Source organism: Loxodonta africana, chromosome 20 (genome assembly GCF_030014295.1).
Source record: "Loxodonta africana isolate mLoxAfr1 chromosome 20, mLoxAfr1.hap2, whole genome shotgun sequence".
Lineage (NCBI taxonomy): Eukaryota > Metazoa > Chordata > Mammalia > Proboscidea > Elephantidae > Loxodonta > Loxodonta africana.
Window position 1 is genome coordinate 48,142,828 of NC_087361.1, and position 24,941 is coordinate 48,167,768.

Genomic DNA, 24,941 nt, shown 5'->3' on the forward strand with positions numbered 1-24,941 from the left:
TAATGCCAAAGTCAGTGCTCCCTTGCACAACTACTGACCTATGTTTAGTGAGTATGGGAATCATTGATAGATATTAAAGACTCAGGATGACAATCTAGTGAAGGCAAGTGACCATTTCTCCTTCATCTAGTATTAGTATAAGGTATCAAGCAAAGGGAATAAAATAATTCCTCTTCCTTTTTTTTTAAATGTCCTCTAGGCTCTTTCTGGAACGTGCTAGTATAGAAGAACTCTAACCAAGTGAATCCTGCAGTACTGCTCTGACAGAGATTGGAGAAACCCCAAGAATATGTCCCAGGGACACCCTCATAGCTCAGTAATGAAGTCACTCCTGAGGTTCACCCTTCAGCCAAAGATTAGACAGGCCCATAAAACAAAATGACACTAAATGGGCATACCAGCTTGGGGGCAAGGACAAGAAGGCAAGAGGGGACAGGAAAGCTGGTAAGGGGGAGCCCAAGGTCTAGAAGGAGAGAGTGTTGACATGTCGTGGGGTTGGCAACCAACATCACAAAACAATATGTGTATTAATAGTTTAATGGAGAAACTAGTTTGCTGTGTAAACCTTCATCCAAAGTATAATTTAAAAAGAAAGAGAGAGAGAGAGAACCCCCCAGGAGATTTGGCCAGTATATTAGTTTTCTATTGCTGCTAACAAATTATCACAAACTTGGTGACTTAAAACAACACCCATTTATTAGATCACAGTTCTGTGGATCTGAATAAGTTTTCTACTCAGGGTGTTACAAGGCTGAAAGATGTCACAAGGTATTACCACACATAGATTAGGCTAAATTCTCTTCTGGAGGCTCTGGGGGAGATTACCTTTTGAAGCTTATCCTTGTTAGCAGAATTTATTTCCTTGTGGTTATAGGACTAAGGTTCCCATTTCCATGCTGGCTGTCAGCCTGGGGGCCACTCTCCCAACTCCATGAGGCTTCCTACCTTCCTTGCCACTTAGCCCCCTCCATCTTCAGTCTAACAAAGCCAGTTGAGTCATTTTTGGGACTAGAAACTCTGACTTTACCTTCTGCGAATAGCCAGAGAAAACTCTCTGCTTTTAAATCGCTTATGTGATTAGGGCAGAACCATCTGTGTAATGTCCCTATCTTAAGGTCAGTGGATTTGGGACATTAATTATATCTCCAAAATTTCTTCTCACCATACTTAGATTAGTGTTTGGTTGAATAGCTGCGAGAAGGCATGTGTACACCAGGCCCAGTAATCTTGGAGGACCTCTTAGAATTTTGCCTACCCAGTCACTTCTGGGTTTTCCTGGATATTAGATCTTCTAATAAAGTGTGGTTTGGTTTACAAATTCCTGGGACCAGAATAGCCCTAACTCCTAGAACAGGTATTCTCTAGCTTGGCCAGCTCTAGACAAAATGGCATTTCAGTTTAAGTACCAGGTCTGAAAAAATGTACTTAGGCTTGACTTCCACTGAATATAAACCCATTGCTGTGGAGACGGTCCTGACGCATAGCGATCTTATGTCCAACGGAACAAAACACTGCCCAGTTCTGTGCCATCCTCACAATTGCTTTTATGCTTAAGCCCATTGTTGGAAAGAGTGTGTCAGTCCATCTCGTTGGGGGTCTTCCCCTTTTTCACTGACCCTCTACTTTATCAAGCATGGTGTCCTTCTCCAGGGACTGATCCCTCTGGGTAACATGTCCAAAGTATGTAAGACGTAGTCTCACCATCCTTGCTTCTAAAGAGCATCATTCAGTTGTACTTCTTCCAAGACAGATTTGTTTGTTCTTTTGATGGTCCATGGTATATTCAATATTCTTCGCCAACACCACAGTTAAAAGGCATCAATTCTTCTTCCACCTTCCTTATTCATCGTCCAGTTTTCACATGCATATGAGGCAATTGAAAACACCATGGCTTGGGTGAGGTGCACCTTAGTCTTCAAGGTGACACCTCTGCTTTTCAACACTTTAAAGAGACCTTTTGCAACAAATTTGCCCAACACAATGTGTCTTTTGATTTCTTGACTGCTGCTTCCATGGGTGTTGATTGTGGATCCAAGTAAAATGAAATTCTTGACAACTTCAGTCTTTTCCCCATTTATCATGATGTTGCTTATTGGTCCAGTTGTGAGGATTCTGCTGTTCTTTATGTTGAGGTGTAATGCATACTGAAGGCTGTCATCTTTGATCTTCATCAGTAAGTGCTTCAAGTCCTCTTCACTTTCAGCAAGCAAGGTTGCCTCATCTGCATAATGCTGTTTGTTAATGAGCTTTCCTCCAATCCTGATACCCTGTTCTTCTTCATATAGTCCAGCTTCTTGGGTTATTTGCTCAGCATAAAGATTGAATAGGAATGGTGAAAGGCTACAACCCTGATGCACACCTTCCTGACTTTAAACCATGCACTATCCCCTTGTTCTGTTCGAACAACTGCCTCTTGATCTATATACAGGTTCCTCATGAACACAATTAAGTGTTCTGGAATTCCCATTCTTTGAAATGTTATTCATAATTTGTTATGATCCACACAGTCAAATGCCTTTGTGTACTCAATAAAACACAGGTAAACATCTTTTTGGTATTCTCTGCTTTCAGCCAGGATCCATCTGACATCAGGTGTAGGATTAGCTAAGGTAATGCTTGCTTTTATAACAAATAAGCCCTGAACTCTCAGTGGCTTAACATAATACAAGTTTCTTTCTCACTTACATAAAGTCTAATAGTTGGGGTAGAGGTAGTGGGGGAGTGGGAAAGTGGAGTTCTATTGCTCTGCTTCAGTAAATCATTAGCAACTGAAGGTAATATAGGTTTTAACATCTTTAATACATGGCTCTCCAAGATCACAAAGGATGTTGATACCTTCTCGGTAGTGCAAGGAGGCAAAAAAGAGTGAAAGACTGGAGGATCATGCAGAAGGTTTGTATGGGTCAGGCCTACAAATGGCATATATCACTTTTACCCACATTCCATTGGCCAGGACTCATGCATATGACCCCATCTAGCTGCAAGGGGACTGTGTGCCCAGGAAGAAAGGAAATGGGTTTGTTGGAAAAAATAGCCAATCTCTGGCACAAGTGTCCAATAAATACATCTTTACATGGCTGTCGAAATCCTTATTTAGTTTGTAAATAACTGATACCATTTGACTTCCATCGTTCAGTGGCTCCAGCAGCTCCGTCATGTGAAGTGCCCAGATATGCTCTGAGTGGAACTGTGGTAGAGCTACGATGTCAAGACAAAGAAGGAAATCCAGCTCCTGAATACAAGTGGTTTAAGGATGGCATCCCTTTGCTAGAGAATCCAAAACTTGGCTCCCAAAGCACCAACAGCTCGTACACAATGAATATAAAATCTGGAACTCTGGTAAGGTCATTTCAAGCATTGGCCTTGTCTTGCATTATTGGAACTAAAATTATTAGAACTAAAATGGCAGAGAATGAAGAATTGATACATTATTTGGCTAAGTGAGGAAAGGGGTAATTAGCAGGGAAGATGGTGGTAGCTGCACAGAAAAGGAATGGAAGGGCTGGGGAGCTGAGCTCACAGAGTCTGTACTAGTGACCTGAAGCAGGCCAAGCTTGACTCATGATGGTGGATCCAGCAGTTTGCTACAGCTACCTTCCTGGCCTGGAAAGTTCCTAAGTGCAGTCTCCTATTTTATAACACTAGGGAAAGTTATGAAAACACTCTTGAGGATGCCCTGCCCACCCCTGACCCCCCATCTGTAGCTACAGAAAGGGACAGTGAGACAGTGGAAACAATGACTAGAGCCAAGGGATGGTCTGATGTCTGGATCATTAAACTCTTCCGTGACACTAGATCATCAATAGTTGACTCTGTGACTTGAGTATCTTTTACTTTAGATTTAGCCCAAAGCTATAGCTGTTGAGGCGATTCTGACTCATAGCGAACCCATGTGTTACAGAGTGGATCTGCTCCGCAGGGTTTTCTTGGCTGTAATCTTTAAAGATGCAGATTGCCAGGCCTCTCTTCCATGGTGCCGTTGGGTGGGTTCAAACTGCCAACCTTTAGGCAGTCATTGAGTGCAAATTGTTTGGGCCATCCAGACATAGATGTAGCCAAGATTTTCTAATTGTTTCCTCTTTGAAATATTCTAATTGAAAAGTCATTACAGGAGTATTGATAGGAATCTGTGAATAAGCTTTTTAAAGTTAATGACATTTTAAAATGAAAATATTTTTATTTTCTTATCTCTGACTTTTGAGGGTAAGGGTGGAAGTAAAAAAAAAAATCATTAAGCTTAAAGCTTTTTCAATCAAAGTAATATCACGTCCGTTTAAAAAGTGTGACTTCCAGCAATGCAAAGTCACCTTCACAACCATGATCAAAAATCTTAAGAACTTAATATGAATAAGTGTAATCAGTTTTAAAAGGAGGGTGCAATGTTTCTTTTCATTAGTTCAGTCTAGAAGCTCACAGTAACTTTTTGAAACCAGAGCCTCTGGTAAATAATAAAGCGTACCAAAAATGTGGTTAAATGATCGAGCTGATGGGCAGATGTGGCTGCTTCCTGAGGAAGGCCGTGTTTCGGGCTCTTTCTGCAGTCAGCAGGCACAGTCAGCAGGTCCAGCTGATTTTACACAGAGAAATTGGGCAGCAAACCTGCCGTCACACTTTGCTATATTTACTATTCAAATTTATTTTTTTCTCAGAGCAGGTGCTAAAAGCCCCAAGGCAAGACTGAAACGATACGGATTCACTTTCTCCAGCTAGCCTCAGTTCTTGAAATATCTTGTGACGCCAAAGGAATGCACCAGGGTTGAACTAGGAGGGGTCATTTTGTGAGGAATGAACAACAGAGACCCCAGGGTGTGGGCAACGATGGCTCCCTTGTCATTACCAGTTAAGATGGGCTAGAAGATTGATTTTGGTTTTCAGTCTAACTTATTGTTTATGCATAACCTGGGCCCTGAGCTCGGGTGGATATTCTAAAGGTATAGAGTATGACTTTTGGGAAGTGATAGATGGCTCTAGAGAGGGACAATAAATGAAGAAAAGCTTTTTACCCCACCATGTTGAAGAATACAGAAGAAAGGGAAGGTAGGTTGTGGGTACAGAAAAGTGGAAGGGGACAGGGAGGTAATAGATAAATCCCTGGCTGCTGTTAAGGACATATATTACATGAGGAACGAAGACAATGAAGAGGTACACCTCAGAGGTTGTTGACTCCCATGGACAAGGTCTGCATGGACCCAGCGCTGACTGCAGTACTGAGGTTGTGACCAGGAGGCACTGGAACAGTGACTCTGAGCATCCCTCTCACCCTCTGTACTCGTCCTGGCAGGATCTTTTCAGGCACCCACAACTGGCTACATTTCTCGCCTTTCTTTCTTCCTCCCCTCCGTCTCTCCTTCCCTCTGTCCCTCCTTTCGTTCTTCCCTTCTTTCCTTCCTTCCTTCCTGTCTGAGAAATTCTCCAAGGCGTAGAACTACTGATAAAAACTATGACACCTATTATATTAAAGTCTCAGCTTTCAGTTTCTCTGGAAGAGAGTGGAAGGAGCAAGAGCTGACTTTTTCTTTTCAGAATTTTCAAAAAGTCTTGAACTGTCGAGTATATAATGGTATTAACTCACCAGTTAAGATTTCGAACCTACTCACAGGTGCCTCAGAAAAAAGGCCTGGCGATCTACTTCTGAAAAGTCACAGCCTTGAAAACCCTAAAAAAGCACAGTTTTACTCTGAAACACATGGGTCACCATGAGTTGGAACTGACTCCATGGCAACTTTTTTCGGGGGGAGGGGGTGTAAGATTTCCTTAGAGACTAAAGCACTGCCTAGCAGTAGCTCTGGGTCTTTAGAGGAAGGGGTAACTGTTTGCTGCTTCAGGGAACTCACCTGTGACCTTGGAAAGTGCATTAACCCTTTTAGGCCAGGGAGGCCTTCATTTATAAACAGGGTGTTTCCTAGGAATTAGAAACACCTGCCATATTTAATGTGTTATAATTTTTTTTTTTTTAATATCCACTGCCTACCTAACCATTAAGGAGACCTGGTGGTGCAGTGGTTAAAGTGCTTGGCTGCTAACCAAAAGGTTCAAACCAAAAGGTTTGAAACTACCAGCCACTCTGCAGGAGAAAGTTGTGACAGTCTGCTTCCGTAAAGATTAAAACCTTGGAAACCCCATGGGACAGTTCTCCTCTGTCCTGTAGGGTAAGAGTCAGAATCAACTTGTCAGCACACAACAACCTAACCATCCTGACGTTTCGGTATCACAAAAAAAAACAAACTGGTAATATGCATTTAAGTCTTTCTCTGACAGATTTAATAAGAGGCCTAGCTATTTATTCCTTGAGATTAGGATGGATTTTCCAATGCACAATAAAGATACAAAGTCCTAAGTCCTTAAAAAGGAAAGACTAACTTTAAAAAGGAACACGGTTATTTTGGGAGTCTACTTAAAGCATTTTTTGCTCAAAAAATGTATTTGTTTTTCCCTCCACCAATAGCAATTTAACACCATTTCCAAACTGGACAGCGGAGAATATTCCTGCGAGGCCCGTAATTCCGTTGGATATCGCAGGTGTCCTGGGAGACGAATGCAAGTAGGTAAGTATGAAATACTGGGAGGAGGAACTGATTTGCAATTAGGGTGTGTAAATATTTAGGGGTGGAGAGAGCATGGGGTAAGAAAGGGCTGGGTGATTTGGAGAATAAACAGGAAGGAATGTTCAAAATTAGCTCGTCAAAAGTACCTACAAAGGAGCAAAGGTGATGTTTTTAACCCATCTCCCAAACAAGCTGTTTTAGTTACCTAGTGTTGCCATAACAAAAAATACCAGCAGTGGGTGGCTTAAAGGAGGGAAATTTATTTTCTCACACACCTGGAGGCTAAATGTCCAAATGAGGGTCTTGACCACGTCTACTTTTTCTGTGGGTCTCTCCCCTAGTTTCTGGCGTCTGCCAGTGATCCTTTGCATTCCTGTTTGTTGACAGGTCCTCGCATGGCATCTCTCTTCTCCGTGTGTGTGTCTGTGTGTCTGTGTCTGTGTCTATTCTGTTCTTTTTATGAGACCCAGTCTATTCTGGGATGACCTCATTAACACAACAAAAGAAAACCCCTATTTTTAAATAGGGTAACATTCACAGGTACAGGAGTTAGGATTCCACATATTTGGGGGGGGTAAGGACACCATTCAATCCATAGTGCAAGCCAAGAATATTTAGCATTACATTTAACAATTTTTTTAGTTTTTTGAATAATTGTTTTTAAAATATGCTCTTCTGTTGACAGCCTGAGCATAGCATTCTTTCTTTCAAACAGTCTGTAAGTTTCTTGAGGTCAAGGATTTTGTATGAGGGTTTGAAACTCAGCTCTGCCACTTGCTAACTACGTATCCTTGGGCAAGTTACTTAATTTCTCTGTGTGTCTCAATCTCCCCAAAGTGGCGGTAATCATATACTTTCCGCAAAGGGTTATTATAAAATTAAAATAACCAATAACTGAAAGTATTAGGATAGACTGACACATGAGTTATTTTAGTTGTTGTTATCAGGTTGCCATTGTTGATCTTTTCAATCTCCTGAAATACTCAGTTTATGATTATCCCAGAGTAGACATTCAAAAAAAATGTCTTGAATATAGTTATGGATCTAGGCTGCTATAAGACATAACTGCCATATATTATATATTATATTTCACAAAATAAGCTGCTTAGCATCCAATAAAATTTGCACTCAAGAATCTTTTTAGGTTATGAGAATGTCAGAGCACAAATATATGTTGTTTGTTTTTATTTTATTTTTTAAAATTTGGTTTAATTCTTCCTTGTAGGAAAGCTGTATGTTTTGGAAACAGACATGTAATAGACAGGAACGTGCTAGAGATGGCACTTGAGGAGTTAAAGGTCATTCAGGAGGGTTGTACCTGGAAATAGAACACCAAGGGCTTCCCATGGTTCAGGGGCTGATCCTCAGCTTTGTAGGGTCAGAATTTCATGTTTTCAGTGCACTTAGAGGCGTGCAGACATTGGTGCACTAATCTGCATTGTTTATGAAGTGGAGGGTCATCAAAAAAGGAGACGACCCTCAAAAAAGGAGACGACCCTCAATGAGATGGATTAACAGTGGTTGCAACAATGGGCTCAAACAGCAACGATTCTGAACATGTGCAGGACTGGGCCGTGTTTCATTCTGTTGTATAGAGGGTCACCATGTGTCAGAACCAACTCGATGGCACCTAACAACAACAACATATTGTTAAACTCAGCATTTTTTTAAAAAGAAAATATATTGTTATTAGATGTCCAGATATCCTAAAGTATAAGCTATTCAATAGTGTATTCTAAAATCTCAGAACTTTTTTTTTTTAACTCGGGGATGTATATCCTTCATGTTATCCACCAAAGCTCATTCGAGCACTGACATTTAGAGTCAAAACATAAGCATTTGTTTAAATGATCAGAAAAGTAACCCTCTCGGTGCTTCTTTGGAGTTATCATTACAAAAACTCATCAAAATAGGTTTAAAGATAAATTCATTAGGAAATTTCATCAGGACGTGTTTAAAAATTGACACATTAATCCAATGTTTTCCTTACATCCTTCATTCATGTACTGTCCTCATGGATTTTCCATAACCTTGTACCGCCTACACTGTTATATATTTTTCTCTAAACTGACATTTTTAATTTAAATGCCTACTTTAGCCTCTTAAGAAATAGTATCTGTGAAGTCATGGTTTTGATGTATTATGTTTTTCCTAGCACCTAGTAAATAAATGCATAACTTAAAATTTGAAAGTTTGCGTTTTGCCAGTAGTACCACTTTAATTCGAACGTCACTTTTGCATGTCTACCCTTTTGAAAAAAATATATATATTTTTTTATTTTTTTACCCTTTCTGGGTATAATTTAGCTTAAAAACGCATTCATTTAACGCTGATCTGTTGATCCTAGGTGTTTCATACGAAATTGAGTTCATGTCCTTCATCTAGAATCTACAACTTTTGAAATATGTAAGAATTAAGGAAATCCCAAGTCCAGTTTTCTCTGTCAATTATCACTAAAGACTTGTAACCCAAACAGAATCTGTTAACTGTCCTAAAGGTTAGCTCATTTTTAAAGTATAGAAAGAAAGTGTATCAGAAGGCTGCTGATGGTTCCAAGACTGCACCATTGTACAACTCTAGGAGACTCACATTTAGCAATTTAGCTGTTTTTTCCCCCATCCTTTAGAACAATGGTGTCTTCCTTTTATAGTGTTTTTTTCCCCCAAAGAAAGAACACAAAATCTTTTCATACATGTATTCTTATGTTGTATCTTCTCTGAGGCATAATGTGGTTGTATGACTTACTCAAAATCTCACAGTAAATAGCAAATGGGACAAAAACAACTACCTCTAACTTACTACCCTTCCATCTTCCATTCCATTAAGTAAAATAATATGAAGTGTATGCCACGACTTAGCGCTTACGAGAGAGAGCAGTTTTTTGGGGTCAGGTTTTGTCATTAGATTGAACCCTTTGTAGGTGTTCAATTCATTGACAAGCGCCAGGGCAGTTTTTGTCCGATAATAGCCCTTTGGTTGAACCCTTCATAAATGTCAAATTCATTGACTACTACAAAGAAAGTAGTATGAATCGTTTGGTTCTCAAGAGTTCCAACTCAGTTATTGATTTACTTTTGCTTTGGATTATAATTATCATGGGATTATCTCCTCTCTGTTCTTTTGTATCCAAGTAAATAGTTGAATTTCAAAGACCTCCCTGTGTTAAAGCAAATATTAATTGAGTTTATACCAAACAATATTTAATGTTTTCTACTCTGGTCCAATTACAGTTAATGTTTTAGAAGAAGCTGAGAAAATTAATAACACACTTGGCATTAGGAAAGATCTTTGAGACCAGAAAGCTTTTATGATCAGCAGACTCACTTAAATAACATTTCTAAAAAAAATCTTTCCCCAAATGTACACTGCTTTAAAGTATCTAAAATTACTGTTGAGATAACCCAAAACCCATTGCTGTCAAGTCTGTTCCAACTCATAGCAATCCTACGGGACATAGTAGGCTGTAATGTTTATGGAAGCAGACTGACACACCTTTCTCCCAAGGAGTGGCTGGTGGGTTCAAATCACTGACCTTTCCGTTAGCAGCCGAGCCCTTAACCACTTTGCCACCAGGGTTCCTCACTGTTGAGATAAATGCTATGAGATATTTTTTCCAAGTTATTTAATCGTATGCTAATTAATACTTATTTTGAAAAACCAGAACCTTTTGAGAAATTCTTCCCTTAAAAAATGACGATAATTTGCATGACATTAGTAAATACATAGGAAATAGCTAAATGGCAAAAGAGTGTGGCTCATGAGATCCCTATTGACAAGATGGAGAAATGTGACCCAAATAAAATGTTTAGATGGATTCGCACATAGTCGAAGGCCAGACCCAGAGCATCCTAATGAATGCATTATATGAAGGGAGATATTTAATAGCCTGTAACGTGGTTCTTTCCTTAACAAAGTCATGCTCATCATTTTATTAACGACGTGGATGAAAGTATTCTTGGTATAGCTCCCAATGTGGAAAAATGCTAAGCTTGGAATGTTGATAATGTAATTCTAGGATAACAGAATTAGCATCAGAAAAACTTCAAAGGCTAGTAAGAGGATAGTGATTTCAAACTTGGGTTGAAAATATCCTATTGTCCTAGGATCTAGGAGATAAGAATTAATAGCAATAGGAAAAAGCCTCGGGGGGGCTGAATTTATTTTACTCAACGACAGTTTAATGGCTTGTGGATGTGCTTGCACGTACACACACACACACATGCATAAATTCAAAAAAGAAGGTGTTCCTGACCCTTGCTTTTACAGAGTAACAAAGGTACAGACTTTCTTTGAAGCTGAATGAGTTTTCCATTGTTAAGGAAATTGATGTTGCAGATTCTATAGAGGAACTTTAATTTCAGGGGGTGTGGTAGCAGGTTAAACTCAACTTGCAAGGTCACGTCAATCCTATGAATTATTACCCAGTATTCAATCATATGGAAACCCTCGTGGCGTAGTGGTTAAGTGTTTGGCTGCTAAGCGAGATGTTGGCAGTTTGAATCCACCAGGCGCTCCCTGGAAACCCTGCAGGGCAGTTCTACTCTGTCCTACATGGTTGCTATGAGTCGGAATCAACTCGACAGCAGGGGGTGATGGGTGGGATTCAATTCTATAAATCCTGTGAATTATTATATGTCCAAACATATAATAATTGTAAACAAATGCCATAAATTTTATTTCTGGATCATAGCACTTAATTTTATTAATATTTGTCAGTCGGTTTTGATCCATGTCTTGGAAGTGAGTTTATTGAACAGGCTTCAAAAGTATGAAACTACCCATGTATATGGTATAGCCATGGAAACCCTCGTTGCCATCCAGTTGATTCCGGCTCATAGTGACCCTATAGGACAGAGTAGAACTGCCTCACAGAGTTTGCAAGGAGTGCCTGGTGGATTTGAACTGCTAACCTTTTGGTTAGCAGCTGAACTCTTAACCACTAAGCCATCAGGGTTTCCGTGGAGAACTTTTTCAATTTAATGACTGCATCTGTCCATCTAATTGGAGTTATGTGTGCTTTATTTCACATTCCAGATGATCTTAACCTAGGTGGCATCATAGCGGCTATAGTCATTGTGGCCTTAGTGATTTCCGTTTGTGGCCTTGGTGTGTGCTATGCTCAGAGGAAAGGCTACTTTTCAAGTAAGTGCATTTTACCTTTCTTTGATAGGCAACTTCCTAATGGAGATACGGCTTTCTTATTAGACACAGTTTTTCCTAAAAAATTCTAACAAACTCTAGAGCATATTTTTCATCAATTTTCTGCAGTAGAAAATGCCCTAGATGACATGCAGGCCAGTTATCAAGCACCTTGGAAGGCATAGGGAGAAAAGGCAGAATAGTCTCATTGCAAAATGTCAGGGAACACCACAGACTATGTGAGAGGGACCCTGGTAGTGCAGCAATCCTGTGAGAGCACCTCCACATGGATGGATTTTTATAGTTGGAGCCCTGGTGGTGCAGTGGTTAAGAGCCTGGCTACTAACCGAAAGGTCGGCAGCTTGAGTCCACTTGCCGCTCCTTGGTAACCTTATGGGACAGAGTAAATTTTTTTTTATACATGTAGTTAAGATATTTGTGTTTTTAGGGTAGGAATTGTAGATCTCAATATGAAAATTGATTTCTAGTTTTATAAGAAATTTCATCGAAATAAATCGGTGAAAAGTTTTATCAGTGTAGAACTGTGAAATGTGGAATGCAAATTTAGCACTATATTTAGAAGAGAATTGTTCAAGAAATACCAGACCGAGGCTATTAGTAGAGTTGCTTCTGAACAAGGATTTTATTTTTTCCAAGTTTAGAGCTCTTGTATCTCCAGACCCCCATTGAGTGATGTAGAAGGTTTGATGTAAATGAGTGAGACTGAAAAATAACATATTTTATTCTCTTAATGCATGTCTTCACTCCTTATCTTTAAAATTATCTGAGCGCTCAAAAGCTGCAGAATTCTGTCACTTCCAGTGGCACTGGTGTATAAAGTAGATTTTTTTTAATGGGATAATAAATGTATAAAAAATTATAGTATGAATAAATTTAAGGTTCACCATGAACATTAGTTTTGGAATTTAGGTTTTAAAATATTTTATACCAAACTTAAATTTAGAAGAGGTTTCTAATGTTATATATAAAATGTGTTATGTACATAATATATACATGAATATGTATTATGTGTCATAAAATGTGTCCATGAACATAGTTTCAAGGGGACTCCTTATAATTAAGAATAACTGCTCTGTAAATTGTAGTAACTGTTCTTGTGTATGGTGCTCCAGTCTCGCCCAATGTAATGTAATTTTATGAACGGAATTCGGCTGAGGCCCCCCCTGCTGGTCACCAGGGGAAGTACAAACAGATAAGATTGCTCTTTCAAAATTCTTGTCATTTTTATACTTTCAAAGAATACCTGTCAGAGTGTTTTTAATGAAGATTTGGTAAACAAACATTGCTTGAAATACTTGAATTAACTAAAGAGTTGGCTTAGGTATTAGGAGACCGCTAGCTAAGAATGCTACTCCTCTTTTGAAATGGCAGAAAACTTACCCAAGAAGAATGATTTTCTTGAACTTGCATTTAGAACAGGGGTAGCAGACTGCAGCCCGTGAGCCAAATCTGGCCTACTGCCTGTTTTTCTATGGCCTGTGAGCTAAGGATGACTTTTACAGACGAGCATTTGCAATCTCTTTGGTGATAGGGCACGTTAACTGTGAACTCCAATGGAGAGAAACCTTCTCCCCCAAAAGGAATTCCAATCGTCTCATTAGCAGACATGTATTACAAAATTTTGATGATGATGATTATTTTTAATTTCATCAAGAAAAGTTTTTTTGGAAATTTGTTCTTATCAGAACCTACGTAATATCTTTGATGTTGCCTCTCGGCAAAGCCTACAGTGTTTACCATTTGAACTGTCAACAGAAAGTTTGCCAACCCTTGATTTACAAGGTACAGATGGCAAATGAGGATCAAGATTGAGAAAAAGAAATTAAGCTATACTTGTTTTTCTATGAATCTGTATCATGCCGTATTAACTCTTGCATTAATGGTATCCACTTATTCTTTTGTAGAAGAATCCACCCTTCAGTAAGTATACTTTCCTTAAGATACCCACAAAAAACCCAGTGCCAATGCATGCCTTTTTTCTGTAACAACTAATTTTCTGTTAATCATTTGTTCAATGGAGAATGTGGGAGGTTGGGTTACTTGTGTAGGTTTAATCCATTGGGAAGTTACTCAAGTTCATCTAAAGAGACAGCACAACTCATGTCTCACCCCTACTTGTAAATAATGTTTGATTACCTAGACAGGAAATATGTTCAGTAATTTGACTTCATAGGCATTTCCATGGTATTTCTCTTAAAAAGGCATTTGTTGCATTTCACTAAATTGAAAATTGTCAAATAAAATTTTACTGACTTTTTTTCATGAATAGATATTTATTGAATACCTGTTTTGTGCCCAACACTGCTACAAGGACTGGGGACAAGAAGTGAACAAAACAGAGAAAAAAAAAACCCCACAAAACTCCACGTTTTAGAGCTTACATTCTAATAGAAAATGCACAGGGCAACAAACTCTATAGCATGTCAAACGGTGATAAGTATTATGGAGAAAAATGAAATAGTTGTGGGGATAGAGAATATACAGGGTAGGAGTGAAGACGGTCATTTAAAATAGGGTGGTCAAGGAAGGCCTCACTGATAAGGTGATGCTTGAGAAAGACCTGTGAGAGGTGAGGGAACAAGTCATAACCATGAGAAGATTATTCCAGCGGAGGGGGGAGAACAGATGGAGAGATGATGAGGCCAGGCATGCCTGGAGTATCTGAGGAACAACAGCAAGAGGACCCATGGGGTTGCAAGAGTGAGGGAAGGGAGAAAATAGCTGAGCAGAAGAAGCAAGGCCAGATGGTGAGGGGTTCCCTCTTGGCAACTGTGAGGACTCTGGCTTTAAAGTCATTGAGTAAGATGGAAAATCATTGGGGAGCTTTGAGCACAGGTGTCGCATCATCTTACCTCTGAAAAGGCTCACACTGGCTGTTACGTTGCAAATAAACTATAAGGTGGCAAAGGGAAGACACGAGGAGATCAGTCAGGAAGTGACTGCGATAATCTAGGCAAGAGAGGATGGTTCTGGGACCAAAGCAGTGGTGTTGGAGATGGTGAAAGTGATTGGATTCTGGATATATTTTTAACAATTTGATGATTGGTAGCATGCAGGTATGAGCCCTGGTGGTGTAGTGGTTAAGCAGGTGGCTGCTAACTGAAAGGTTGGCGGTTCTAACCCACCAGCTGCTCCACGGGAGAAAGATGGGGCAGTCTGCTTCCCTAAAGATTATAGCCTTGGAAACCCTATGGGGTGGTTCTGCTGTGGACTACAGGGTTGTTGTGAGTTGGAATCAACTCGACAGCAACAGGTTTGGTTTGGGGGTGGGAGGTTAGGATGCAGGTAATGAGAGAAGGGAGAAATCAAAGACAGCTCTAAAGTTACACGAAGTATAGAGTTACCGTTTACTGAAGTGTGGGAGATTTTAGGAGGAGCAGGGCTGAGAATGGTGGTGGGGGTGAGTGGAAAAAGTCTGGAGTATTCTGGAAATTTAATATTTGAGATGCTTATTAAACTTTCAAGTAGAAGTAATCAATGAGAAACTGAATATATGACTATGGAGTGTGGAGAAGTATCTTAACTGGAGATAGAAATTTAGGGGAATCATTGGTGCATGAGATATGGATGAGATCACCAGGGTCCCCAATTTATATGCCCTTGATTTGTGGCTGTCCATATACATACAGAAATGGGAGACCCAAATTCAGCCTATGGACATTCCCCTCTACTCTCAGCTGCTATGGCTTAAGAACCTTGATTTGAAGACCTAACTGCAATTAATTTCCTATTCCCAGACTTCCTCTTCAACCTGGTCTCTAGGTCTTATGATATCCCAGTACAAGTCTAAATATGAAATCCAAGTCATTGGGACCAGCACTAGCAAAGGAAGTGAGTTCAGAAAAGTAGGGCATGCCTGATTGTGTAGCTACACTCCCTTCAGGTAATAGTGAGCACTTCTACTTTCATTGAGGAAGACGGAAATTCACTGGGGAGTTTTGAGCAGAGAAGAGACATCATCTTCCATAAGAGGAAAGTGGGCATTGCTGGGAGAGAGGGTTAGTCTTCCTTTCAGTTACTGTGTCTCCACCAACCCCGGCAATAATCTATGATGTGATATCTTTATTCCTGGACACAACTCCTCCCAGTCCTTAAACCCACAGCTCTGAAAATGTGTTGAATGATTAATTAGATGACTGGAACCCTAGCTGCCACCTACAGCTTTGTTTCCATGGAAAAAATTGAATTTTGAGATTATAATAATCAACTTAAAATTAAGCATTCAAAATGTTTAATGTTAATAAGTTGAAAGCCATGTCTGGTTTCTGGTTTAGTGTACTAACCTAGGTTACATTTAGATGCATGGATGTTTCATGCATGGCTTTCTCTGTCAATATTATCCATAAATATAAGAAATTTAATGAGAGATTGCTGGCTTTTGTTCTACCTGGCTAAGATAGATATTTGTCTTCCTGCTGGGAAAATGTCTGGGGGTAACATTACCTAACAGAGTGTATGTGTTTCAAGAATTGAAAGTGATAATCTGGTAAATATTGTCTTTTATGTTCCACAAACAGGAAGAATAATTCTACATCTAAAACCACTACGAGTGAAAATGTGAGTACTTTCTAAGTGTATTTATGGAACGGATGTGTTTAGGGAAGAAGGCTGGGAAGCGAAGTTAACTGTACAGCAATGGTGGACTTTTCCTTTGTATTACTGTCTATTCCTGGTGTTTAGAAGACACTAAGTAAATGTTAGCTTCCTTCTCCTGTCTAGGGTGGCATGATAAAATTCCTAGTATCTGTAGAGCAATTATAGAAAGTGATCTTTACCATATCATTATTTTCTCTCATGATGCTTTGTTATTCTGACGCCATAATATTGCTAGGTCTGGCATTACCAGCTCCATTTTATAAACGAGAAAATGAGGCCCATGTTTTCATAGGAAAATGGTGGTGGAGCTGGGACCCAGCTTGATCAGGCAATCATTTAATACCACTTCCAGCAGATCTGTGGTCCCAGGACTCTCCTTTGGTTAATCAGAACATTTGCGTAGTTTGGGGATTTGGAATAGCCTCTGCTGCTGCTGAAGAGAGCGTTTCAGGAACCCTTGAAAAGATGCAATAAGTATCTGACACAGAAGGTGTAGGGAATACAATTTAGACATTTGGAGCCTTATGCACTTTTGCATTTGTATACACTACAATGAAGCACTAAATAACATCACTGCTCAGGGTGGGTGGCTCTTGGATGGTGTATTAACCCAGGGTGGCCATAACAAATTAAACTTGGCGGGTAGCTTAAAACACCACAAATTTATTCTCTCACCATTCTGGAGTTCAAGAGTCCAAAATGAAGGTGTCCTCAGGGTTGGTACCCTCTGGGGGTCAAAGGGAGAATCCATTCCATGCCTCCCTCTTAGCTTCTGGTGGCTGTTTGCAACCCTTCGTGTTTCATGGCGTGGGGCTGCATAACTCCAATCTCTGCCTCTATCTTCACATGGCCTTCTGTCTGTGTCTCTATGTCTTTTCCTTTTCTATCTCTCATAAGGACATTAGTCATTGGATTTAGGGCCCACCCTAATTCAAGATGATCATTTCTCAAGATTCTTACCTTAATTACATCTGCAAAAATCTTTTTCCAAGTAAGGTCAAATTCTGAGGCTCCAGGAGGACATATTTTTGGGGGGCTATAATTCAACCCAATACAAATGGGTATTCAATATTCTGAGTATTTGTTTAGGATTACAGTGGATGAGAGGGAGGGGAGTCCAGTGTTATTAGAAGCCTAAGGCCTTTCTTGAGAAATAGAGTGATGGCTCTCAGAATTCCTTAGTACTTTGTGGCAAGAATTCTCTTAGATTTCCTTTGGGGTTGTTGTGAGCATCAGTATCTAAAATAATCTCCTTAGATGGTTATTATGGTCACCGATGTTTGAAATTTCTCTTGAATTTGAATTTTTAAACATTATTGTCTACTCCAGGATTTGTCTTATCACAGGAGTCACTTTATTCTGTAGATTACTACACTTGAAAGCATATTGTTCTTTAATTGGGAACCAGCAACATGTAATCCCATATTTGCTCTACAATTTATGGAACGTACTCCTCAGTTGTAGAGTAAAATAGTTCCATCCCATCAAACATTAAGGAGGCACTTGGTGCTGAAGCAGAAGAACAGAGCCTTTTACTTTTTTTTGTCTTCCTCTGCATTGCCTTCATCAGCCGCTTCAATTCCAGTTTTGCCCTAGATTTGCACTTCTCAACTTCATCAACACAGTTGATATTTTCAACCAGATAATCTTGGTGTGGGGCCATCTTGTACATTATAGGATGTTTAGCACCATCCCTGGCTTCTACCCACTAGATGCCAATAGCACATCCACCATTACCAGGTGTGAAAACCAAATATATCTCCAGACATTGCCAAATGTCCCCTGGGGAAGTGGGGTGATGGTGGGGTGGGGGGAGAGGCAAAATTGTGGTTATATTTAGAAGATCTAGTGAGAAGAAAGGGGCAACACTAGGATACTGATCTGAGCTGAAGTAAAATTATTGGGAAACTAAACTGAATCCACAAGATTCATTCTGAATGGCTTAGAAGTTTTCACAGAACCTCAGAATTAATCCAATCACTCAGAGATTTTTCTGAACTGGCACCAGGCTCTGGTCAAAGTTGTTAGAATTACACTGGGATTCAAGGCTTAAGTTGGTCTCAGCTGGGATCCACATGTTTGGGAATGGGCAGGGTGTATCAGATGGTCCATGGCTGTTTGAAAGTTGGGTCTTCAAGAGGAACCAAATTCTTATCAGTATTTAGCTGGGTCATAAGCCCATTTAATAGGCTTTATTTTTCAAATAAGTCATCAAAAGTTAAAAGTGAAATGTAAAAGGAAGTTCATCATACTAAAAAATATGTGACCATTCAAAATGATGGTTTTGGAGAAGATAAAAAGAGAGTAACAAGGCAGAGAGATCATGGCACTATAGATAGCAGCACCATGTCGTCCCTTCACACCAAAGGCCTGAAAAACTAAGTAAAACAGAGACAAACGTCAGTCCTGGAACCCTAAGCATCAAACGAAGAGATAAAGAACTCAGCCAAGCACTGAATGGAATAAGAAACTGACAGAGAACAGAGAGCGAGGAGAGATACAAACAGAGGTCCCCGTATCAGCTAACGCAGCACGGATTCACCATCTTGGACTCCTGTCAGAGATCAGTGGACAAGGAGTACGAGAAAGCAGCTTCATGGAGCTCCCAGCAGGAGACATACAGACCCCCCAGTAAACAGCAATATATGCTTTCCTACCCCCTGCCCTTCTCCCCCCTGCTCAGCCTCTGTTGCTTCTTAGCTGGCTGCAGTTGCTCAGCCAGCCAAGAAGTGCAGGCTCCATCCTGCTTGGATTTGCCCTGCCCACACTGGAGATCGGTGGCAGGGAATATGGGAAAGCAGCTTCACAGAGCTCCTAGCAGGAGACAGAGCACCCAGTAACCAACGATATATGCTTTCCCACCCCTACCCTTCTTCCCTCTGCTCAGCTTCTGCCGCTTTGTGCCGGGCACAGGCTCTTGGCCGGGAGGCACCAGCTCCAGCTCCATGGTGCTTGGACTTACCCTGTTCACACTGGCCAGCTACCTCAGTGCCATTTCTTTGTCCACACATCACAACCTTTCCCCTCCTTCCTGCCTACCTGCACCATGCACTGAATATCACACCCCTGAGCAGCACAGGCACAGCCTACTGGAACCTGCCCTGCACTGACTCCCATCCTGCCCTGTCAGCCCTAGTACATGCCACAAACAACCCATCCCAGCCCTTACTCTTCAGCTGTGCCTGCCCTGCTGCACCACAGCTGAGTGACTGGCCCTGCCCATTAGACAAGGAGGTGAAAAGTATCATGTCCACAGATAAGCAAATAACAAAGAACGCACAGCCCACCTGCTCAGACATATCAAATAAAACAAAAAAAAAGCAGGACAAAACAATCAAATCTACAATCAATAAATGAAGAAAATAATTACTGAATCTCCCATAGACAGCAGATAATATAAAAACATATAAAACAAACAAGACAAGATGGTTCCAGTAGACATCCAAAATAAAACACCAGGTGACTTGCCAGTAGAAGAAAAGGCACTAGAACTACCTGATAGGGAATTCAGATCTCTAATATTCAGAGCTATCTAAGAGTTGAAGCAAAAAAGTAGACAAAAATGAGGAAAAAATAGACAAATTCATGGAAAAGGCAGACAAATTCATGGAAAATACAGACAGAAAATGGAAGAATTCAGGAAATAATACAGGAACAAAATGCCAAAATAAATTCACAACTAGAAATCATATACAAACAACAATTAGAAATCCAAAAGATAAACAATAAGATTTCAGAAATGGATAGTGTCATTGAAGGGCTGAGGAGCAGGTTTGAAACAATGGAAGACAGGATCAGCAAAATTGAAGACAAATACTTGGCTCCAACTTTGTTTGGGAAAAATCAGAAAAAAGACTGAAGAAACCCTGAGAATTATGTGGGATACAATCAAAAGCAAAAGTTTACAAGTGATCAGAGATCCAGAACAGGGGGAGGAAATGGAAAACACAGAGAGGATCACTAAAGAATTGCTGACAAAAAACTACTCTAAAATAATAGATGAAAAACTGACCATCCAAAAAGCTCAATGAACACCATATAGGATAGACCCCAAAAGAAAATCACCAAGGTGTATCATAATCACACTTGCTAAAACCAAAGACAAAGAAAGAATCCTGAGAGCAGCTCGAGAAAAATGAAAAGTCACATACAGAGGGGAAACAATAAGACTAAGCTCTGATTATTCGGCAGAAACCATGCAGGCAAGAAGACAGTGAGATGAAATATACAACATCTTGGAAGAAAAAAATTGCCAACCAAGAATTATATATGTTGTAAAACTCTCATTCAAATATGATGGTGAAATTAGAACATGTCCAGATAAACAGAAATTAAGGGAATATGTAAAAACCAAACCAAACTTACAAGAATTATGAAAGGGAATCCTTCGGTTTCAGAACAAACATCAGAGCACAACTTGAACCCAGGACACAAGATCGTACCAGCCAGGTACCAACCTAGGAAATGAACTCACAAGGACTATCCAAAACCGAAAGATTTTCAACAGGGAACCAGAGAGGTTAATCTGTAAATGACAACAACATCCGAACAATAAAAGAGGGAATAAACAGTGTAGTTATACAACTTTCTAATGGAGAGGAAGGCAAGGTGATACCGAGTAATAATACACTGGTTCAAAACTAGGAAGATAAGGGTCAATTTCAAGGTGGCCACAAAGAAAGTTGAACAAACCTACTCATCAAAATAAAGAAGAAAAACGTAAAGTCTCAGTAAAAGCAAAATCTACAAAAAATCCATAAACAAAAGAAATTCTGTACAGGACAGTAAGAGAAATAATGAAAACATCAGCATCACACACACACACAAAAAAGCACTACAAAATGACAACAATAAACTCACACCTATCAACAATTACACTGAATGTAAATGGCTTAAATGCACCCATAAAGAGACAGAGAGTGGCAGAATGGATTAAAAAGCAGGATCCACTAATATGCTGTCTACAAGAGACACACCTTAGAAACAAAGATGTAAATGTATTAAAAATCAAAGAATGGAAAAAATATATATATCAAGCAAACATCTTGTGGTAATAGTAATCTCAGATAAAATAGACTTTAAAACAAAATCCACCATAAAAAGAAGAGCACTATATAGTGATTAATAAGTGCTACGGCTGCTACCCAAAAGGTCGGCGGTTTGTAGTTCTACTCCATCCTATAGGGTCACTATGAGTCGGAAACAACTCGACAGCAGTGGGTATATAGTGATTAAAGGAATGATCCATTGTGAAGACATAACCATAATAAACATCTATGCACCTGATGACAGGGCTCCAAAATACATAAAACAAACTGTAATAGCACTGAAAAGAGAAACTGACAGTTCCACAATAATAGTAGGAGACTTCAACACACCACTCTTGGTAAAGGACGGAACATCTAGAAAGAAACTCGACAAAGATACAGAAGAGCTAAAGGGCACAATCAGCCAACTTGACCTCACAGGCATATACAGAACACTCCACCCAACAGCTGCAAAGTACACATTCTTTTCCAACGAACATGGGACGTTCTCCAGAATAGATCACATCTTAGGCCACAGGGCAACCCTCAACAAAATCCAAAACATTTAAATAATACAAAGTGTCTTCTCTGACCACAATGCCATCAAAGTAGAAATTAACAACAGGAAGTGCAAGGAAAAAAAAATCAATTACATAGAAACTGAATAACACCCTGCTTAAAAACCACTAGGTAATAGAAAAAATCTGAGACGGAATAAAAAAATTCCTAGATTCAAAAGAGAATAAAAACACATCATACCAAAACCTTTGGGACACAGCAAAGGCATTCCTCAGAAGTCAATCTATAGAAATAGATGTACATATCAAAAAAGAAGAAAGGGACAATATCAAAACATTACCTACACGATTTGAACAAATAGAAGAGAACAGCAAAAACAAAAACCCACAGTCACCAGAAGGAAGGGAATAATAAAGATCAGAGCAGAAATAAATGAAATAGAGAGCAGAAAAACAGTAGAAAGAATCAACAAATCCAAAAGTTGGTTCTTTGAAAGGGTCAACAAAATTGACAAACCACTGGCCAAACTGGCAAAAGGAAAACACGAGAGGATGCAAATAGCCCAAATAAGAAATGAAATGAGGGACACTACAACGGACCTAACTGAAATAGAAAGGATCATAACACAGTATTATGAAAAACTATACACCAACAAATTTGAAAACCTAGAGGAAATGGACAAATTTCTAGAAACACACTACCTACTCAAACTAACACAAAATGATTTTTAAGTCTGAACAGACCCATAACAAGAGAAGAGGCTGAAAAGGTTAAAAAAAAAAAAACCAAAAAAACTCCCCCCCAAAAAAAAACCCTGGCCCAGGTGGCTTCACTGGAAAATTCTACCAAACATTCAGAGAAGAGCTCACACCAGTACTACTCAAACTCTGTCAGAACATAGAAAAGGAAGAGGTACTTCCAAATTCATTGTATGAAGGCAGCATAACCCTGATACCAAAACCGGGCAAAGACACCACAAAAAAAGAAAATCACAGACCAATATCTCTCATGAATATAGATGCAAACATTCTCAACAAAATTCTAGCCAATAGAGTTCAGCATCATATCAAAAAAATAATACACCAAGTAGGATTCATACCAGGTATGCAAGGATGGTTCAACATCAGAAAATCAATGCAATCCATGACATAAATAAAGGAATCACATGATTATCTCAATCTATAAAGAAAAGGCATTCAACAAAGTCCAACACCCACTCCTGATAAAAAAAAAAACCTCTCAATAAAATAGGTATAGAAGGGACATTTCTTGATGTAATGCAAAACTAACAGCCAACATCATTCTTAATGGAGAGAGGCTGAAAACATTCCCCTTGAGAACAGGGACCAGACAAGGATGCCCTTTATCACCACTCCTATTTAATATTATGCTGGAAGTCCTAGCTAGAGCAGTAAGGCAAGAAAAAGAAATAAAGGACAACCAAATTGGTAATGAAGAAGTTAAACTGTCCCTATTTGCAGGTAATATGATACTATCAATTGAAAACCCAAAAGACTTCATGAAAAAACTACTGGAACTAATAGATTCATCAGGGGAGCAGGATACAAGATCAGTTGAATTCCTATACACTAATAAAGAGAACGATGAAAAGGAAATCAGGAAAACAATACCATGTATCACAGCCCTTAAAGAAATAAAATACTTAGGAATAAATCTAACCAGGGATGTAAAAGATCTATACAAAGAAAACTACAAAACACTATTTCAAGAAACCAAAAGAGATCTACATAAATGGAAAAACATACCATGCTCATGAAAAGGAAGACTCAACATTGTGAAAATGACAATTCTACCCAAAGCAATTCACAAGTACAGTGCAATCCCGATTCAAATACCAACAACATTCTTTAAAGAGATGGAAAAAACCAATCATTATACGGAAAGGGGAGAAGCCCCAGATAAGTAAATCAATATTGAAGAAGAAGAATAAAGTAGGAGGACTCGCACTACCTGACCTCAGAACCTGCTATACAGCTATTGTAGTCAAAACAGCCTCGTACTGATACAATGACAGATACACTGACCAATGGAACAGAATTGAGAACCCAGATGTAAATCCATCCACTTAGGGTTACCTGATCTTCGACAAGGGCCCAAAGTCCATCAAATGGGGAAAAGACAGTCTTTTTAACTAATGGTGCTGGCAAAACTGGATGTCCATCTGCAAAAAAAAAAAAAAAAAACAATGAAACAAGACCCATACCTCACACCATACAGAAAAACTAATTCAAAATGGATCAAAGACCTAAATATAAAGCCAAAAACTATAAGGTTCATGGAAGAAAAAATAGGATCATCGCTAGAGGTCCTAATACACAGCATTAACAGGATACGAACCATAAACCAGCCACACACAAACTTCAGAAGATAACTGGAATCTTCTAAAAATTAAACACTTATGTTCATCAAAAGACTTCACTAAAAGAGTAAGAACAGAACTTAAAGACTGGGAAAAAACTTTTGGCTATTACAAATCAGACAAAGGTCTAATGTCTAAAATCAACAAGAAAATCCAACACCTCTATAACAAAAAGACAATCCAATTAAAAAATGGGCAAAGGAAACCAACAGACTCTTCACCAAAGAAGATGTTAAAGTGGCCAACAGACACATGAGGAAATGCTCACGATCACTAGCCGTTAGAGAAATGCAAATCAAAACGACAATGAGATACCATCTCACCTGGGCATTACTGGCATGAATCCTGTGTCGTTTCACATTTTCCCCATAGAATCCTTCAGTGTTACAACTAGAGGCTTGAATTTTTAATTCTGTTCTTTCAGCTTGAGAAATGCTGAATGCACATTTCATTATAATACTTTACTTTGTCTTCTTCAGTTATCCTTTGAAATCTTCTGTTCAGCTCTTTTACTTCATCATTTCTTCCATTCACTTCAGCTACTCGACGTTCAAGAACAAGTTTCAGAGTCTCTTCTGACATCCACTTTGGTCTTTTCTTCCTTTCTTGTCTTTTTAATGACATCGTGCTTTCTTCATGTATGATGTCCTTGATGTCATTCCATAACTCATCTATTCTTCAGTCTTTAACGTTCAATGTGTCCAATCTATTCTT

At 39.3% G+C, this 24,941-nt stretch overlaps 1 protein-coding gene across 2 annotated transcripts in view; it reads left to right on the forward strand.

Annotated features, from left to right (window-relative positions):
- JAM2 (junctional adhesion molecule 2) overlaps positions 1 to 24,941 on the forward strand; it is an 88,158-nt gene that overhangs the window by 57,135 nt on the left and 6,082 nt on the right. Inside the window, exons 5-9 of one of the 2 annotated variants that reach the window (XM_064273126.1) lie at positions 3,137 to 3,339; positions 6,446 to 6,545; positions 11,580 to 11,687; positions 13,610 to 13,625; positions 16,223 to 16,262. In XM_064273126.1, coding sequence (XP_064129196.1) covers positions 3,137 to 3,339; positions 6,446 to 6,545; positions 11,580 to 11,687; positions 13,610 to 13,625; positions 16,223 to 16,262 — 467 coding nt within the window. The remainder of the gene's footprint in view (positions 1 to 3,136; positions 3,340 to 6,445; positions 6,546 to 11,579; positions 11,688 to 13,609; positions 13,626 to 16,222; positions 16,263 to 24,941) is intronic. The other variant, XM_064273127.1, reaches the window with a different exon arrangement.